Raw genomic sequence first — 21,203 nt, forward strand, 5'->3', positions numbered from 1 at the left:
TGATTCCATGAAGTATTAAGAAATCCTATGATAAAACATTATGCCTTCTGTAAGGAGGTTGAAGCTTGGGTGCTACTGAGTCTTACAGCAGAACAGTGATCCCAAGCATACCTCAAAGTACACCAAGGTTTGATTTTAGAAAAAGAAGTTCTAGAAGACTTTGGAGTGTCTGTCAAGACATACGATTCAGTTCATGAATGCCATTATTAGTGGTATTTGAAGAAGGTAGTTGCATCACACAAATCCAATAATGTTAGTGAACTGGAGGCCATTTCCAATAAGGAGTTAACAAATATTTGCAGCAGGTCATAGCAGTCAAAAGTTGCTCTATTAAGTGCTAAAAACACATTATGAAGGGGTCAACAATAATTCTGAGATTGTTGTAGTCTTTACCACAAGTCCAGTTTTTTTTAATCATTTTAGTGAGACCTGTAACATTTTTATTTTACATCCTATATAGCAGTGTCATATATTTTTCTTTTTTGCAGGGCGAGACCACATTTGTATTCGTACCATTTTGGGATAGATGACTTTTTGATCGCTTGTTACAGCATTTTTTGTGGAATTGTGAGCTAAAAAACCCGTAATTTTGGAGTTCTTAATTTTTTTCTGTTTATGGTGTTTACTGATCTTGTTAATTGTTTTTAGATTTTGATAGATTGGACTTTTCTGAAAGAGGTGATACCAAATGTGTTTTTTTATCTTTATTTTCACTGGGGGTTAAAGGGGTTGAATTGAACTTTTTAAATTTTTTTCATATTTTTAAAACCATGTTTTTTTTTGTTTTGTTTTGTTTTACTAATTATGTTAGTCCCCTTGGGTTTGAAGATCGCTTATGCCTCAGCATCTCTGCATATAACAGAAATCCGTCACAGGCAGGGATTCTAAAAGCTCTGTAATGACAGTGACTGGGGTCATCAGTTGCAAGTTGTAAGGTCATAAGTAAGGACACGCACGCTTGTCGGCCTGGGTTAAATGCCACTAGTACAAAAAAGGATCAGCATCCCATCCAGGTGATGAAAGATTAAAAGAGCTTTATTCTGCCATGACGCAATGTTTCGACCATTATAGGTCTTTATGAATGCTTGATAAAGACCTATAATGGTCGAAACATTGCATCATGGCAGAATAAAGCTCTTTTAATCTTTCATCACCTGGATGGGATGCTGTTCCTTTTTTGTACTGGACTGTGTTTTCTTTCCAATTGGGCCATTGGACTGGAACATGCACCCCTGCGTTGAAGTGCTGTCGGCTGCTGCTTATTTTTACTTGGGTTAAATGCCACTATCTGATATTGTTAGCGATCGTTAGCACCAGGTCCTGGCTATAATACTCATCCATCGCCTGCCTGGTATGGGGTGCGCTCGCTGCGTGAGCCCGCTCAATACCTCCGCTTCCGACTAACATATATACAGCTCATGTTGTGAAAGGGTTAAAATGGACATTTTGTTTACATTTGGAGAAACCGCTTGTCACGGATCCCTTCTCCGTGGTGTAACTAATTTGTCACGTGCCTGCTCTCAGCACGTGACTTAGATTAACCCTTGCAGGCACAACCCATCTCCCCACTCTCAGTCCAGCATTCAACCTCAGTCCTATGTTGTAATGGGAGCATAAATCACACACCAACCCAGGCCACACACCCGCTTATACACGCTGCCACCACTCATCGAACACACGGATGATGAGTCCCGGAAATATTAATACTAATAATGTCTACCACTCATAAGGCTCACACACCTTAGGCTATGGATTCTTTTAGAACATTCAAGGTTCAACTTGTTAAAGTTTTATACTTTAATACAAAAGGGTTCAGTGCTTACAATAAGAAAAGGTCTAAAAATGATAATAAAAAGACATACAACTTATGCAAAACAGTATACAAATAAACAGGAGAAAACTTGCAGAAATCATCTAACTGGTAGTTTGTAGTGATGATCGAATATACTCATTACTCGGGTGTCCTCCAAGTATTTTTTAGTGCTTGGAAATTTCGTTTTTCTTGCCGCAGCTGAATGATTTACATCTGTTCGCCAGCATAAGTACATGTGCGGATTCCCTAGCAACCAGGCAACCCCCACATGTACTTATGCTGGCTGACAGATGTAAATCATTCAGCTGAGGCAATGAAAACTAAATCTCCGAGCACTAAAAAATACTCGGAAGTCACCCAAGCGTGCTCTGGAAATCTCGAGTAACAAATATATTCGCTCATCACTAGTAGTTTGCTTTCTGCTCCCTGAATGGAGTTGGTGGAGCACATCAGCGTCTCAGGCTGCCCTCACATGTGGACACGTTTTCACTGTATACAGCCCTAATTTATAGCTTTGGTCTGGAGGTCAGGTTTCTTGACCAGCCCCTTAGGTTAATATCATAATTACTTGTTTTTTGATTGGACCACAGCCGCGCCCCTCAATGAATATATTATTTTCTCTTGAGATCCTTCTCACAGAGATACTATCAGGCCATAATTAACATCTCTTCCAAGAGCTAGGAGGTGTCAAATGTTACCTTTCTTATTGGCTTCCAGCAGGACCCCCTGGTGAGATTGGATACAGAAGTCTACTTGTCTCAGGAAAATACATATTAACACCTGAGTGCGACCTGCACCTTTTTTCAATACAGATGTTACATTATTGCCAGTGACACAATAAATCTATAAATGGTCCACTGCACATTCTCATGCAAGTCACTTGTGGCTTGCAATGAAGTATTTGGTAAGCGAGTCTTGTGCGATCTGTGAAAGAAAGTCCAACACATTTGGATACATGAGTGACTTTGTTAGTCGTGGTATGTCACAATGCAACATCATAGGAAAATGATTACATGGAATGTGATACTGCGATCTCATGGTCACACAACACATTGTGCAGCGTAACCCAAGCCTAAATGTTTTCTCTCATTGTTTACTTTTTTGTTCAATAAAAATGGTTCAGGTCTTAAAAGAATGTACTGTAAATTCTTTCAGAGAAATTTTACCTGCAGTTAAGCCTGTCTCCACAAAAGATAATATGCTATAAACTGTGTACAAGAAATCTTTGTTTTATAATCCCTTTGTTTAACCTTAAATTTAGTTGTAATGTGTGTTCATTGACTCTAATGTGGAGCAGGTGAAAATGTAATGGGTGTGTTAAAAAAAAAAAATTAAAAAAAACCCCTTGAAACTAATTTTAAGCTCAGTGAGTTTTCAACACATTTGCAGTGCTGATGGTAGGGTACTCTAATTGTTACTTAATTGCATATGGCAATCTAAATTGAGGGACTGCGGGTTACAAACTTTCAAGGCAATATTTTGGACAGATGTTTTTGTATGTTATATCTAAACATTTTGTTAGTTTTTACAAACGCAATAACATTAATATTTTTAACATGGCTGTCATAAGTATACAACTGAAATTGAAACCTCTTTTAAAAGGGCACAAATTCAGCAGAGAATGAACACTAATGCCTAAAGATCTCCTCTTAACAATTTCCCTTAAAGAACTTGTGAGCTAAACCCTATTAATTTAAACCAATACAAATTGTTCCAAGATGTTTGTTCATGGTTCTCATTAATGAATTGTTGTTACTTTATGGATCTCAAATTTTGCATACCATGATTGTATGTTAATTTGTTAAAGAGGACCTTTCATGAGTTCTAGTATGTTAAACTGGCCACATCATGGAATAGTGGCTGCAGAGCTGCATAAATCATCATTTTGTTGCAGAGATACCGTATATATTTGAGTATGAGCCGAGAATTTCAGCCCATTTTTTTTAGGCTGAAAATTCCCCTCTCTGCTTATACTAGAGTCATTCCCAGGAGTCGGCAGGGGAGGGGGGAGCGGCAGCTGTCTAATCATACTCACCTGCTCCTGGCACGGTCCCTGGACGTCCCTGGTTCTGCGGGCGCTGACAGCTTCTTCCTGTATTGAGCGGTCACATGGTACCCCTCATTACAGTAATGAATATGGACCCGACTCCACTCCCATAGGGGTGGAGCCGCATATTCATTACTGGAGGGGGGACAGTGCACTATATTCACCTGTTCCTCGTTCCACCGTCGGCGCCGCTGTCTTCTGTGTCCTCCGCAGTGACGCTCTGGTCAGAGGGCGCGATGACGCAATTAGTGTGCGCGCTGCCTGAGCATCAGTGCGAAGGACGAGGAAGACATAGCGGCGCTCGGCCGTGGAACGGAGGACAGGTGAATATAGCAAGTGCCGGGGACCTGAGCGATGAGAGGGGAGTATGTGATTTTTTTTTTTTTATTATTTTTTTTTTTTAAATCGCAGCAACAGCATATGGGGCATAATAGTCCATGGAGCATCTTATGGGGCCATGTGCAGCGTTATATGGGGCATATATTTCTATGGAGCATCTTATGGGGCCACGTGCAGCATTATATGGGGCAAATATCTCCATGGAGCATCTTAAGGGGCCATAATCAGCATTTGTGCAGCATTATATGGGGCAAATATCTCTATAAAGCATCTTATGGGGCCATGTGCCGCGTTATATGGGGAAAAATGTCTCTATGGAGCATCTTATGGGGCCATAATCAGCAATTTGTGCAGCATTGTATGGGGCAAATGTCTCTATGGAGCATCTTATGGGGTCATAATCAACATTTGTGCAGCATTATATGGGGCATATTTTAATATGGAGCATCTTATGGGGCCCATCATGAACTGTATGGAGCATTATATGGGGCTCCTGATTCAATATGGATATTCAAAAGCACTTAACCTACTGATGTCTCAATTAATTTAACTTTTATTGGTATCTATTTTTATTTTTGACCTTTACCGGTAGCTGCTGCATTTTCCACCCTAGGCTTATACTCGAGTCATTTTTTTCCCATTTTTTTGTGGCAAAATTAGGGGTCTCGGCTTATACTCGGGTCGGCTTATACTCGAGTATACACGGTATTTAATTGTAGAGTTTAGATTCTAGTTTCCACTAAAACTAAAGAAGTGTTAGCAGAGATTCTTCTCTGGGGTGTGTACATGATGCTGACCAATCATAAGCAGAGGGCGTTATTCAGGATTTGGGGGGGGGGGGGGGGGGGACAACACTCCCACAGAGAATGTAATTCCCTGCTTTCTCTGTGCGAGATATGTAAAAACGCACAGCACTGCTCTCCTCACTGATCTCACTACCTGCATCTACTGTGGTCAAAAGGGGGGGAGGGAAGTAAAGCAAAGCTATGTGCCATTACAAACATCTGTGGGAAGTGCACTTCAGATGTTTGAATGATCAGAAGTCACAGGCCATGCAAGTTGTTTGTTAAAAATAATTTGTCATATACAAGTATTTTATTTCCTACTTTAGAGCTTACTTAATACCTATTACATTAGTACGTTATTATCCTCTAGGTAGCAAACAGATTTTTGCCAGACTCTTTCACATGTGTTTAAAAATGTTATGTATAAAAAGTACTATTAATCTAATTTTTATTTCAAACCTATACCATAGATGCCCCAAAAATCAACAGAAATTCAGTTGTTTACATCTATACACACAGTTGAAACCAGAAGTTTACATACACTATATAAAAAGACACACATGCATGTTTTTCTCAATATCTGACATGAAATCAGAATAAACCTTTCCCTTTTTTAGGTCGATTAGGATAATAATTATTTGCCAAATGCCAGAATAATAAGGCATTTTTATTATTTACTGCAAAGTCAAAATGTAACATACATTTCATTAGTATTTTGTACCATTGCCCTTAAATTGAATGACTTGAGTCAAATGTTTGGGGTATCCTTCCACAAGCGTCTCACAATAGTTGGTTGGAATTTGGGCCCATTCCTCCTGACAAAACTGGTGCAAGTGATCCAGGTTTGTAGGTCGCCTTGCTCGCACCTGCCTTTTCAGTTTTGCACATACATTTGCTTTAGGATTGAGAATCAGGGCTTTGTGATGACGACTCCAAAACACTAACTTTGTTATCCTTAAGCCACTTTGTTACTATTTTGGTAGTATGCTTTGGGTCATTGTCCATTTGAAAGATCCATTTCCGCCCAATCTTAAACTTCCTGGCTGATGTCTTGAGATGTTGCTTCAGTATTGCCACATAATCTTCTTTCCTCATGATGCCATCTAGTTTGTGAAGTGCACCAGTCCCTCCTGCAGCATAACAGCCCCACAACATGATGCCGCCACCCCCGTGTTTCACAGTTGGGATGGTGTTCTTAGGCTTCCAAACTTCTCCCTTTTTCCTCCAAACGTAACAATAGTCATTATGCCTAAAAAGTTCAATTTTACTTTCATCAGACCACAAGACGTGTCTCCAAAAATTAATATCTCTTTGTTCCTGTGTGCATTTGCAAACCTTAATCTGGCTTTTTTATGTTTCTCTTGGAGTAATGGCTTCTTTCTGGCAGAGTGGCCTTTCAGCCCATGTTGATACAGTACTCGTTTCACTGTGGATATTGACACAATCTTACCAGCTTCCGCCATCATTTTCACAAGGTCTTTTGCTTTTGTCCTTGGGTTGATATGCACATGTCAGACCAAAGCATGTACATCTGTGGGGGCACAGAACCTGTCTCCTTCCTGAGCGGTATGATGGCTGGACATTCCCATCTTGTTTGTACTTGCGTATACTTGTTTGTCCAGATAAACAAGGCACCTTCAGGTATCATGAAATTGTACCCAAGAATGAGCCAGACTTGTGCAACTCCACAATTCTCTTCCTGATATATTGGCTGATCTCTTTAGACTTTCCCATGATGCAACACAAAGAAGTAGTGTGTTTCAAGTGTGCATTAAAATACATCCACAGGTGTGTCTCTAATTAACTCAGATGTTGCCAAAAACATATCAGAAGCTTCCAAACACATGACATCGTAATAAGGGCAGTCCACAATTGTTTAAAGGCATAGTAATCTTAGTGTGTGTAAACTTTTGACTTTGCAGTAAGTAATAAAAATGCCTTAAACATTCTCTCTTATTATTCTGGCATTTGGCAAATATTTATAATTATGGTAATCCTAATTGATCTATAACTGGAAAGGTTTATTCTGATTTCTTGTCAGATATTGAGAAAAACATGCATATGTGTCTTTTTAGACAGTGTATGTAAACTTCTAGATGCAACTGTAATTGTGTATCTTTCAAAGCATGTGCTTTAGTGATTCAATCAATCAGACATGCTGCCAATTACACTGCCTTACTGTCACAATTGTAGGTAGCATTGAGTTAAATTGCAGGTAACATAAAGCTGCTGTTTCCATGCTGTGAAATTGGCCTGTGTATTATTTCTACACAGCAAGCTGTCAACTGCTGTTCTTTCCTGTGCTAGAGAAGAGAGAACATCTACAATGTGAAACACCATCCATCTCATTATACTGTACACCATGATTATTCACTTATTTTCAGCGCACAGAATTTCCTGATCATAAACCGTAAAAGTAATGCAAAAATGCCAATGGCTCATAAATGAAAAATATGTGATTGTAATATAGTAAATGCCAATGGCTTGTAAATAAAAAATGTGATTGTAATATATATTTTTTCAACCTATGTTGAAAAGTCTGAACGCATAATACGTTATTAAAATTTTAGGCATGGTCTATCTGCTCTGCTGACGTGTCTGTCTTAGTAATTATTTGTGTTCCCCATGAAATAACAATTTAAGAGTATCTGTTCTTAAAACTTAATATTGTGCTTTTCCTTTGCTATTCTTTCTGGAAATGTTTATATACATTGACAACTGGGTATTGGTATTACCGTTCTCTTAGTCAAAAGGCCTTGTGTCGTACTCTAATACTGTCCGATTACTGCTGGTTGTCAGGCTATTCAAAGACACATGGAATAACACCCAATCATCAATTTATACATTTTTAGAGGAATGATAGAATGAAGAGGTCTAAAAAAGACATTGTTATTCCATGCAGAATACAAGTACAAGAGGTATTATGTTATACCCTTTCAATAAATAATCTGATGGAGCATGCAAAAATATTTTTGTCATATTCATTCAGTATCCAACAGACAAGAATCTTTTTTGTTCTAAAACCATAGACATACCGAGCTATAATATGGCCACATTTTATGATCTACGCTACTTATCAGTTACGGTAATTATCTTCAAACTTTGTAAAATGTTCAGTGGCATTTTTTACCTACATTGTGCCATACTGGTTGCTTCTTGGTTACATTTAGGTTGCATTTTTTTCAGCATTGGATGTATCCTGATAACAACCAAACTCCGTAACATGATCACTGGTGATCTGCTGAGCAGAGAACCTGTGCCTGATACTAAAGTCAGGATAGGCTGTTTTATCCTGTAGCCGGGGCTCCTATTGATGCTTGTTATAATAGAAAAAAATCGATGAAGGAAAAAAATCTATTGGAGGTTAATTATTTAAAGAAAAAAAAAACAATATAATGACAAATGTGTTGAGACATCTGCATATTATACCTGCAAAAGCCTTTCTGACATTCCTTCCTAAATCCATAGTCATGGATATGGAGTTGACCCCCGATTTGCAGCTAAAGCATCTCCACTATTTTTGGAGGGGGGTCTGTGGGAATTTTCACCCATTCTTCTAGAAGAGTATTTGTGAAGTCAAGACATCGATGTTGGACAAGAGGGCCTTGCTTGTACATAGTTACATATGTTCAAAAATGACCTAGGTCCATCAAGTTCAACCTTACTCCACCAATTGTACATTTTGTCACTAAATTAACCATAACCCACAATGTTATGTGTATTGAGGAAATGCTCCAGCCCTTTTTTAAATGCTGTTATAGTGTCTGCCATTACTACCTCTTGTGGTCGGGCATTCCACAGTCTGACTGTTCTAACTGTAAAGAACTCTTTCCTATTTAACTGGCGGAATTGCCTTTCTCACCCGTAATGAGTGACCCCTGATCCTTATCAAGGTCTTTGGAAGGAATAAGTCATGTCCAAGTCCTCTACTGATCAGTCATATATTTATACATATAAATGAGATCTCCTCTAAGGCGTCTTTTTTCTAAGCTAAACAAGCCCAATTTTTCCAACCTTTCATCATATGACAGGCCTCCCATCCTTTGTTATAATCTAGTTTCTTGCCTTTGAGCAAACATTAACTTCTGAATATGCTTTTTAAAACTCTATCCCATATTCTACATGTGATTTATAAAGGGGTGAGAATATGTTGGGATCGCGGGATTTTATCTTTCTATACACCCTAAAATCTTGTTTGCTTTTGCTTCTGCTGCTTCACATTGAGAAGAAGAAATCAGATGGTTACCCCCAGCAAAGGAGGACGCACATATATAATACTTAGTGACCATCAACTAGAAGTATGTACAGCGTCCAGAATCTCTAAGGATTAACATACGTTCAACGCTATATAGGTATGATCATATAAAAAATTGCGTATACGAACAAAAATAGTATAATAATCTTTATTAAAGAGAAAAACAAAACAACAATGGGGCAGTGGCACCATTATCTGAGTGTTTAGGTAAAGTACTTATTACTTATTATCATTCTTGTTTCCTTGCCTTATTTGCTACTATGTGGCTACCATTACCTTTTGTAGTACTCTGTGAAATGTCCATGTAGTTACACTATAGAAGACCGTGAGCGGTAGCACTTTTCACAGTAACTCTTGATTGTAGGATTACAGCCTTATGTGTACCACTTGGCACTAGGCAATAGTATCTTGAGCATGGTAGGGCAGTGTTTGTCTCTTCATTATTATTTACCTTTTGCTTATATTCACTCAGTTTGGTGCCACCTATATCTTTTTGGCTCACCTGCATTATACACTTGTGGCTACCAGTTTTTAATGTGTTTTAGGTAGTATAGGGGTCATTTCCCCTGCTGTTGTTTTGTTTTTCTCTTTAATAAAGATTATTATACTATTTTTGTTCGTATACGCAATTTTTTATATGATCATGCTTCACATTGAGTACTGCTGCTCAGCTTACTTGTACTCTCCATTCTAGTTAAACCCTACTGACTAAATTTGAGATTAGGTCAAAGCTCTGTGCTTACAGGTTGAGTTCTTCTGCAACAAACGCTCCAAACCATGCCTTTATGGACCTTGCTTTGTGAGCTATGGCACAGTCATGCTGCAACAGAAAAGGCCTTCCCTAAGTTCAAAGGATACAAATGTCCGAAGTGGCTTGGAATGCTGATGCATTAATCTTTACAGTCACTGGAAATAAGGGGCTTACCCCTGAAAAACAACCTCCCAGCATTATTCCTCCTCAGCAACCAAATTTTACAGTTGGCACAATGCAGTTAGACAGGTAATGGGCACTGTGTGTGGTAGCTTGGAGCTTTTAATTGGGCTTCCAAGGACAAACTTAGTGCTAGCCACTCTACTCAGTCTCCCAGATCTCAGGGGTTACCCTGACCTTCACTCTTCAAAGAGGACCGTTCACCAAATTTTTCAGGATGTAATAGTACATTGGTTATATATAATATACTTTACATATCAAATACACTTTATTAAGACTTTTCTACAAACCGACAGAAAAGAAACTGTGCGTATTGCATACACACGCAATCATAAAACTGGAAGAATTTCTTTGGGTGGTTTGGTTAGCATGAAACATGTACAGTGAAAACATCAATAGTGCAATATTTGTTTTTTTCGAAGTTTACATCTCAAATATTCTATAAAAATTACACAGTAGGTACCAAAAAACAGCATAATATAATTTCCACCACATAAAGCAAGGTAGCTTACTCGATGAAAAAAATATTAAATTATTAGCTTTCATTTCAGGAAATGGTCATTAATGGGTGAAGGAGCCGATTATGGAGCCCAAAGTAAAAAATTGAAGTTGTGTTTTTTTGTTTGTTTGTTTACATGCAGTACTGCAATGCCTTTTTCCATTGAAGCAGTTCTAAAAACTGTTTTTTGGGGGGGTTTTTTAGCTTAAAGACTGTTTACTTTTAAAGTAGTAGTTTTGGAAAATAGCCACAAAATTCATATTCCCAGTTACTTAAAACCTTTGTGTGACGAGATTTCCAGACATCTTAAAGCTTGCATCAATTTATCAAGCAGTGGTTTTTCATTTTCATAAGAAGCATTTTGGAGCATAATTGTTTTCATTCATCCAGAAAGCTGTAGTACATGAAGCTAACATTAAACTGAAGAGACAGCTAGCATTAAGTGCATTAGGGAGAATGGAATTCCTGATATTTTCGTTTCCTCCCCAGGGACAATCTTTTTACTTTAGAGTGCTTAGGTTGAGTCACCTTTGCATCTCTGCCCCAACATTTATATTTATTCTATGAGTTTCATACAGGAAGAGCTGACTCTATATGACAGTTCTCACACTCTATCACATCCCTTATTTCTACAGCTAGATCTCCGAATCATTACTAATTTTCGCAGTATAAAGACGTGTCACAGGTAGGCCCCACAGTTACGCTGAACTGATAATTTCGTAAATGTCTTCATATCCCGTAACAGTTACCAATAATAAACACTAAACCCACTTTTATGTAAAAGGAAGCTAAGTGTTAGTATTCTCCATACAGCTCCAAAATTTAGCTTGGAAGTAGTGGGTAAAACTGGCACGTTTCATATAATGTTTAATTCTTGTAGGAAATAGGCTATTTTCTAAAAAAAATAATTATTTTCTTTCGGGAGCAGGTTGGAGGTGAGGGGTAGTTGACATCTTACAAAAAACAGGAATAAGTTACCTCTCCCCAGTGTCACTATCCTGTTGGTTATTTATCTTCCTCTCAATTATTTCCTGGAAGGAACATTAACAAAGAGATTTGTAATTTCACAGAAACAACACCAGATGTCTACAGAAAGTCAAGAGAAAAACACAACTGTTTGTAATGCAAGTACAGGATACAATGTGCAGTAGATAACAACCCTACATTTAGTAAAAATGCAGCTTTAAAAAATTAAATAAAAGGAAAATAGGGAGATTAATTATTAGTTGTTGAGCCAGGCCTAATGCCACAATGTCCTCACGATAAAACAAACTTGTCAAGCGTGTGACTTGAATCGATATGCTTTATGATACAATTATGTTCCCGTATCTTTCCCTTCATTCATGTTGGTCTTCTGCATTGTACACTATAGCATGAAGCAATATTTCATTTTCTGAAGGATATATAGCATAAGGATACAGTATCATGTTGGTGTACGTAAACTTACACTCTTTTAGAATGCATACACTTTAGAATAATTGCAATTTAGGAGAGCTACAAATAGAACTACGCAGTGGTAATATACATAGTACAGTTTAAAGCAGATCTGCCTCTAGAACAACCATATGCATCCAGTGTCAGTCTTGAAACACTACTTTTTGCTTGTTAAATTGTTTCTAGACTCTGTTAAAAAAAGAGATATATATATATATATATATATATATATATATATATATATATATATATATATATATATATATATATATATATATATATATATATATCCGATTTCTTGGAAAATATGTAAATCCTGTTACTGGGGTGGTTGAGCAGACATGCGTCAATATTCGGTTTCATCTTCCCCACACTGGAATGACAGACTGGGCAAGTCTACCATGTACACATATGCAGATTTTTTGTCATCGTGGTGTTTGCAACAAAATGTTATCGCACTCTATTGGAGACTACAGTTTGTACTGAGCATGTACAAGATTTTAAGAGCAGAGAGGATGGTGTGAATACAGCTGGTCAATGAAGCCAGCAGGGTGGGAATAATTTGCAGCCTCAATACTCTTGCACTCATAAAATCTTGCAGTGCATAGCTGGACTTACAAAATGCTGAATGTTCAGAAAAGATTCTAACGTTCTGGGATGGGTTTGCAAAGTAGATTATAATCAAAATATCACTCAATAGGAAATACGGTAGGTAAGGAAGAGTATAATTGGTGTAGAACATCAGGCAAAACCCACCATCATAGTCATGCTGAGAATAATTGTAGAAACGCAAAAGTTAAAAAAAAAAAAACAGCTTGCTCTAGTTGACAACATTAGTGTTTCACATAGAATACCTGGTTATGACTTACAAATATTTAGAATGCCCTTTGTGTTTTGTTTCCGCTTATAGAGCAGAGACTGTCTCAAGCTTGGTCCACCTGTGCTGGGAGCAGATGTCCAGGTAAAATGGCCTGATGGGTTACTTTACGGAGCTAAGTATCTAGGATGCAATGTTGTCTACATGTACAAGGTGAGTGAAGTTTCTTACAAACTTTCATTTTATTCAATATTAAGAATAACTTATCATATATTAAGCAGTAGTATTTGTTGGGATGGGTCATAAGAAAGCTGGTTTCCTGAGAAACTGTGTTCCTGCAGCTTTTAGTAAAGTTCTATTTCTGGCCCTGGATTTTTACAAATTGGTACCATGCCCCCCTCCCAGAGTTTTACTAATCACATTCCCAGTGCTCAGATGAGATGCCTGAGCTTGTTTCTGGGCTGTGTAAGGCCAGGAAAATGCATTATTTCCTGCAAGTGTCTACACCAAAAAATAGATAATGCTAATTTGCTTTAATTATTGCATGTTATGCATTCCCCCTTCTTTCATCCATTTTGGTTTTGGTGCAGATTTGTTGCAGCTTTTTATTGCATTTTTAAGTGCTTTAATTAGATAGCATGAAAAAAATCAAGTTTGCTGTTGACTTACTTTTTTTTATCTGCTGTCATTCTCCTACATTCAAGAGTGTTCAGTAGCTACATACCTGCAGAGAGGTTAATTCTTAACATCCCAGTCACCTCTCTCCAATCCATTGATTTCTATACAGTAGTTATTTGCTCCCCTCATACCTCTCTCCTGTCAGCTTCTGAAGAGATGCAGTTATAAATCACCAGCTGAGCAGCTTTTAGCGCTACTTTCTAGTCATTGGTTCAGCTCTTGCTGCTGGAAGCTGTTTGTTCACTTGCTGTTAATCTCTGTATAAAAATGCAGTGATAACTGTGCACACACACCACAAGAAAACCACTGACAGTTGAATGTGTTATAGAAGAACTTGTGCTGAGCTTTGTTGTTCTATTAATACTACAGTTTTATTCACCAGAACTGTCATTCAAAGAGAAGTGCCTGCCCTGCTAGAAACCCGCATGTGAGCTCCTTAAGAGACCACTTTAGATCACCTCTTTTACCCCTTCATGACATTGCAATTTTCAGTTTTTGAGCTTTCGTTTTCTGCTACCTTTCTTACCAGAGCCATAACTTTTTTTTTTTTTTTTCTTCCCATCAATATAACCATGTGAGGGCTTGTTTTTTGCGGGATGAGTTGTACTTTTGAATCATACCATTCATTTTACTATATAGCAAACAGTAAAAATGGTAAAAATAATTCCAAGTGCGGTCAAATTACCAAAAATAATGCACTTCCACAATCTTTTTTTTTGGGGGGGAGTTTATTTACCACATTCACTAAATGCTAAAACTGACCTGGCAATATGGTTCCCCAGATCATTACGAGAACACAGATACCAAACATTTATAGGATCTTTATTTAATTGGTGAAAAAATAAATCTGAAATTTATAAGAAAAAAAATGTGCTTATGTCACCATTTCCCGAGAACCGTAGAGTCTTCATTTTTTTGTGATCTATGGCTGGGAGTTGGTTTATTTTTTGCCTCCCGAGCTGATTGTTTTATTGATACCATTGTTGGTTAGATACAGTGTTTTATTCGCCCTTTATTTCATTTTATTGTAATATTGAAGCCGCCCAAAAAACGTAATTCTGGCTTCTTGATTTTTTTTTTCTACTGGTTACGCAGTTCACCGATCCGGAATAATGTACTTTATATTTTGGTAGATGGGACATTTCTGAATGCAGAGTCACCAAATATTTGTGTGTTTGTTTTTTTGTTTTATTTTCAGTGGGGCAACTGATTTGATCTTATTTTTTTTTAAACTTTTACTTTTTACTGGCTTCAATAGTCATCTTAGCAGACTTGATCATCCAATCACTTGTGACTAGTGTTGAGCGATACCGTCCGATACTTGAAAGTATCGGTATCGGAAAGTATCGGCCGATACCGGCAAAGTATCGGATCTAATCCGATACCGATACCCGATACCAATACAAGTCAATGGGACTCAAGTATCGGACGGTATCCCTGATGGTTCCCAGGGTCTGAAGGAGAGGAAACTCTCCTTCAGGCCCTGGGATCCATATTAATGTGTAAAATAAAGAATCAAAATAAAAAATATTGCTATACTCACCTCTCCGACGCAGCCTGGACCTCACCGAGGGAACCGGCAGCGTTCTTTGCTTAAAATGCGCGCGTTTACTTCCTTCCGTGACGTCATGGCTTGTGATTGGTCGCGTGCCGCCCATGTGGCCGCGACGCGACCAATCACAGCAAGCCGTGACGTAATTTTCAGGTCCTGAATGCCTAATTCTAGGCATTCAGGATTTTAAAATTACGTTCCGGCTTGTGATTGGTCGCGTCGCGGTCACATGGGCGACGCGACCAATCACAAGCCGTGATGTCACGGGAGGCAGGAAACGCACACATTTTAAAATTACGTCACGGCTTGTGATTGGTTGCGTGCCGCCCATGTGACCGCGACGCGACCAATCACAGCAAGCCGTGACGTAATTTCAGGTCCTGTATGCCTAATTCTGCTTTCAGGACCTGAAATTACGTCACGGCTTGCTGTGATTGGTCGCGTCGCGGTCACATGGGCGGCACGCAACCAATCACAAGCCGTGACGTAATTTTAAAATGCACGTGTTTCCTGCCTCCCGTGACGTCACGGCTTGTGATAGGTCGCGTCGCCCATGTGACCGCGACGCGACCAATCACAAGCCGGAACGTAATTTTAAAATCCTGAATGCCTAGAATTAGGCATTCAGGACCTGAAAATTACGTCACGGCTTGCTGTGATTGGTCGCGTCGCGGCCACATGGGCGGCACGCGACCAATCACAAGCCGTGACGTCACGGAAGGAAGTAAACACGTGCATTTTAAGCAAAGAACGCTGCCGGTTCCCTCGGTGAGGTCCAGGCTGCTTCGGAGAGGTGAGTATAGCAATATTTTTTATTTTAATTCTTTATTTTACACATTAATGTTGTTTCGATACCGATACCCGATACCACAAAAGTATCGGATCTTGGTATCGGAATTCCGATACCCGCAAGTATCGGCCGATAACCGATACTTGCGGTATCGGAATGCTCAACACTACTTGTGACACTACAGACCCCCGGCTGTCATGGCATCCCCAATCGTGACAGAGGACGCCAATGGGCAGGACTTGTGACGCTCTTCATCAGGCGCATGCTCAATGCCACTGCCAGTGATTTAACTGCTTAATAGCCACAGCTGTTAGAAGCACATGACAGCTGATTAGGTCAGCTGCCATGTGGCAGGGAAAGATGCAGACTCGGTGTCGGAGCCCGCATCACAGCAGGGACACTACCTTTGACGTACCTATAGGGTAATACCACACAGTTCAACAGCCTCTTTAACAACTCCATGACATGGAGATTTTCTGTTTTTGCACTCCTTCTTACAGAGCTATAAGTTTATTATTTCCATCGAAATAGCTGTATGAAGGCATATTTTTTTTTGCAGGAAGCGTAAAGGGTATGAGCACATGTTAAGTATTTGGGGCAGAAATTACATTTGTGGCTTTCACTTCTGATTTTGGTGTAAAATTGCTGCAGATCTCACTTTCTGCACAGAAATCAATGAAAATCCATGGCATCTCCATGACAGAATAGGGCATGCTGTGGAGTAGAAAAAAAAACTGCCGCAGAATGTGAGCTGGTTGCAGTGGAAACTTTTGGAAACTATCCTTTATGCTCAGAATATAGTTTTAAACATATTTTACTATTTTCCACACATTGCTGGATTATTTTTCTTATTCTCTGCAAAAAAAAGGTTCATGTTAGATTAAATTTCAGTTTGGACAGGAGGAAGCGTCTTATGTTTTAGAAATGAGCATTTTAGAGCGGAGTGTTGTAGACATTGGTTTAGTTTAACAGTATCTCAAGGCATGTCACTCAGGTTGTCTTCACCATTTACACGTAGACAGTCTGCAAAGAACTGAAAGCTATTCAATTAATTTTTGCTAGCAGCTGAATCAGAAGCAAACATGAGAAAGAAATTAAATAAAGAATAAAGAAAGGTTGATAGATGTGTATGCAAAAGTTTTAGCTGTAACTGCATTAATATGTGGCACTTTAAATACTGATAATACATTGCAGGTTATCTTTTAAACAGACTGTATGGTTAATGGAAATTCCTGAGGCAGAAAACAGACATTTAGAGTCCCATTTTAGTTCCAGTTACTTATATGCTGAGTTAAACTTAGGAGGCCCCTGCAGAGTTGGCTTCTGACTGCAGACCTCATGCTTCCTTCTATTCTGTGACTAAATAGTTCTTTATTTCAAGGAATTAAGGTGGTTTTATAAAATTTGCTCAGTGTTTCATGAGTTGGAGATGCTGCTATTCTATTCTTCCTCATAATTATTCATTTCTTTAGAAATAAAGATACCATATGTTTCTTTAGTGATGCAATAATACTAGGATGATAAATTGAATGCAAACAAAGAACAAAATACTAAAATGTCTGTAATGTTGACTATCAAGTTATGAAGTTTGATTTGCCATGGATTTGCACAAAAACTTCTCTATTCACACTGTGCGAATCAGAGCTGTCGAGTCGGTAAGCCAAACATCCGACTCCAACATTTCCATGACACCGACTCCACAACTCCGACTCCCTCATACCAGGGCTGTGGAGTCAGTAAGCCAAACATCCGACGCCAACTTCTCAATTTCCATGACACTGACTCCAACTCCGACTTCACCAAAATGGACTCCAACTCCACAGGCCTGGTGCGAATACTTTAGATTTTCTTGTGCCAACTTTGACCTGGCATACAGTTGTCCAAATAGACAGAAAAATGTTACCCTTCTTCTAATGTATCCACTATAATGATATTTATCCGCTATATGTCTCTTTCCCTGATGAAGCTGAATTACCGTTGAAACCTGGCAGTGAGGAGGAGGTGGGGAAGTCTTGCATACACATCGCTTTTGCAGCAGTATAAGAACTGGAGAATGGTGATCTCAATTAGACGGCAAAATTGAGACTTTGGTCCACCAGTTAAATTTTAAAAATTTAGTCAATTTTGGGTATGTCACATTCATTTAAAATAATACCTAATAAAAGTGAGGGCTGTAAACGCACCTTGTAATTGTACAGCTCTTCCCTTGCACTTTCTTTTTGCCACAATGTGGATTTCAACTTCACATGGAAAACATTGACATACTTGATATTTAAAGGGCAAGGCATATTTCCTGTGAATTTTGATGTGGAATATATACACTCAAAATCTGTGTGGGGAAAAAATGTTGTGTAAACATACCCAAAAAATGGGTTTAACCATTTTCAGCAATTAACATGCAAACCACATATGCCAGTCATTTTAGATGGGGCTTCAGGGTAGGGAGTTTTCTTTATAAATCTGGTGAACAGTGGTAGGCTTGCTTGACTTTTTTTTTCTATACTTCCATAGGCCTGAATGGAGTCAGCTGCATGCATCTTGGCCACTTCTCCATTCATTCTCTATCCAGATGCTCCAGGCATCTGTTTCTTTCACAAAACCAGAACTTTATCAATGACCCATAAGACTGTACTGCATTTTGGAAGCTCAAGTTGCATAAGAAAGCTTAGTGCAGAAACTAAACAAGCAGCATATGCCAAAGAATACATATTTTTGAACTGTCTGTTGCTGGGACTGGGAAGATTTGTATACATTTTTTATATAGTCAGTGAATGTTTTGTCCAGCGTATTCACTGGCTTTAATAATAGAATTTGCTTAAATTAGATGAAAAGGTCTATTTAAAAATGTACTATTTTTTTACTGTGCTAATATTCTAATGTGAACCAGATTGTGTATTTCAAATTATTGTTTTAATTCATTTAGTTCTCTTCACTTTGCCCTGTGCATCTGTGATACATGTACAGTATATTCCAGGTTATGAACCCAAAAAACCATAAAGATGAAACAATGTATCTAACAGTTTTCTATGACTAGAATATTATTATTATTCTTTTTTATAGCGCCATTTATTCCATGGCGCTTTACATGTGAAATACGGGGCAAATATAGACAAATACATTAAACATGAGCAAAAACAAGGCACACGGGCACATAAGGAGGGAGGACCCTGCCCGCGAGGGCTCAGTCTGCAGGGGATGGGTGATGATACACTAGGAGAATATCAGTTAGCTCATTGATGAACAGGAGTGGTATTCAGGCCCCCACCAATCTGATATTGATGACCTATTTTAAGATAGGCAATTGATCCTCAAAATCATCTTTAAAGGGATTAACCAGTGAAAAAAGTTTTTCGCTGTAGGATAGGTTATAAGTTATAGACCGCTATAGGAACCCCCAATTATTGTCATAATGGAGTACTTGTATCCCTGTTAGAAAGGAGCTGCACTGTGAATTTTTGACTACTATTTCATTCATTCTCTGAGGGTAAGGAAGAGTGCAGTGCTTGACATCCTCGTAAAGGATGGATGGAGCAGTGGTCAGGTATGCACGTTGCTTCTCCATTTTAATAACAATAAAGGTGCTTCATTCTGGTGAGCAGTTGGAGTCCCAGCTATCAAATATCCCCCCGCTCATAAAATAAAATCTGTGTTCTCACCAGACCACTCCTTTAAGCCTCTGTAAGGATGACTGTAGTATTCCGTATATCTAGGTTCTCAAATTTTTTTCTATGGGGACCTTATCAAATAAACCACTAAACTGTCTGAAACTCACCAAATAGGTCAAAATGATGTCTGGGCCTAAAATATCTCAATTTTATTTTTAAGTGCAAAAAGTCATTTGAGTTGCCAGGCTAAAATTTGCTGAAACCATATAATGAACTGTGCAACATGTAATCACTTGTCTAAGCACAACACAACACAAGCGCAGTGATGACTAAACAGGTAGATCTACACAGAGAACAAATCTGCAATCTGATCTTGATGTCCCGCCACCAGAAGTGGGGAAAAAAAGGATCATCTAGAGTTCATGTTTTACTGTTGTGAGTCTGTGAGGAGCCACATGACCATTTATGAAGAAGGCATGGCTGTGGTACAAGTGCAGTAAGTAGCTCTGGCTGTTATCACAACTATGGGAATTTAAACAAAAAAAAACATGCAAAACTTTGCTGAAGCTTCCTTTGCATGGTAAATGAGCCTGTCTATGGTTTCCATTAAAGGTGTATGTGATGCTAAAATTTGTTTGTTCTCTGTGCACTGATATATTCTATATTTTCAACTAGCAATTGATCATTCATAATGGTCTGATGATCTGTAAAAAAAAAAAAAAAAAAACAAGTCACCCTGGCTTCATATGATTTACAACCTGATTTTACTTCTATTTTGCCAATGATAATGATTGCATTGATTCTGGGTTTTCATTTTCTAGCCATATTTTTACACTTTTTGGTGAATAATAATAATAATAATAATAATAATTTTATTTATATAGCGCCAACATATTCCGCAGCGCTTTACAACTTATAGAGGGGACTTATACAGACAACAGACATTACAGCATAACAGAAAGGATTGCTTGTTGTCACCTCAGTTCAAGTGTTTTTTTTTCTTACCCCTATAGGTTGAATTTGAAGATGGGTCACAAATTGTCACAAAGAGAGAAGATATTTACACAATGGATGAGGAACTTCCTAAGAAGATCAAGTCTCGTTATGTAATGCATCTTATAGTTTGCGTTTACTTTAGCTTTTGTTTTAATATATGATATGGGGAGAAGTTTAAAGAGAATCTGTCACCACATTTGACCTATCAAACCTATAGTTATAGAATGCTGAAAACAGTCCTCCCTGTGTGTGTCATATCAGAAGCTTTGTTGTTGAGAAATCCTTTTTTATCACTTTATATAATGACTTGTTCCAGGCTCTGGGGCAGATGGTAGATGGAAGTAAGTGTGATATGTAATGGTTACCAGTTTGATATATAATGGCCACTCTCTGCTCTCCTGATCTCACTGCAGAGCTGTGTGTGATTATACCTGATACATCTGCAGGTTCCTCTCAGCTCCAGCCTCCAGCTCACAGGCAGACAGGGCTGCAATACTGTTACAATACAGCAGAGCTCATTTACCTTCAAAAATGTGTTTGCAAGAAGACAGTTCTTTTTTTTCTGTTCTGTGTTGGTTACTTGTCTCACATTGGTAACTCCCCTTCATGTAAAACAAGCTCTGGGGGCAGAGTTATCTTCCAGGCGACATCCTCCCTATAGC

The 21,203-nt window shown here is 38.5% G+C and overlaps 1 protein-coding gene across 2 annotated transcripts in view; it reads left to right on the plus strand.

Annotated features, from left to right (window-relative positions):
- The window catches only part of KDM4C (lysine demethylase 4C), a 595,853-nt gene that overhangs the window by 565,973 nt on the left and 8,677 nt on the right, over positions 1-21,203 (plus strand). For both annotated transcript variants that reach the window (XM_077249185.1, XM_077249186.1), the window contains 2 exons: positions 13,014-13,133; positions 20,559-20,651. In XM_077249185.1, the coding sequence (XP_077105300.1) occupies positions 13,014-13,133; positions 20,559-20,651 (213 nt within the window). The remainder of the gene's footprint in view (positions 1-13,013; positions 13,134-20,558; positions 20,652-21,203) is intronic.

The sequence above is a fragment of the Ranitomeya variabilis genome, chromosome 1 (genome assembly GCF_051348905.1).
Source record: "Ranitomeya variabilis isolate aRanVar5 chromosome 1, aRanVar5.hap1, whole genome shotgun sequence".
NCBI lineage: Eukaryota > Metazoa > Chordata > Amphibia > Anura > Dendrobatidae > Ranitomeya > Ranitomeya variabilis.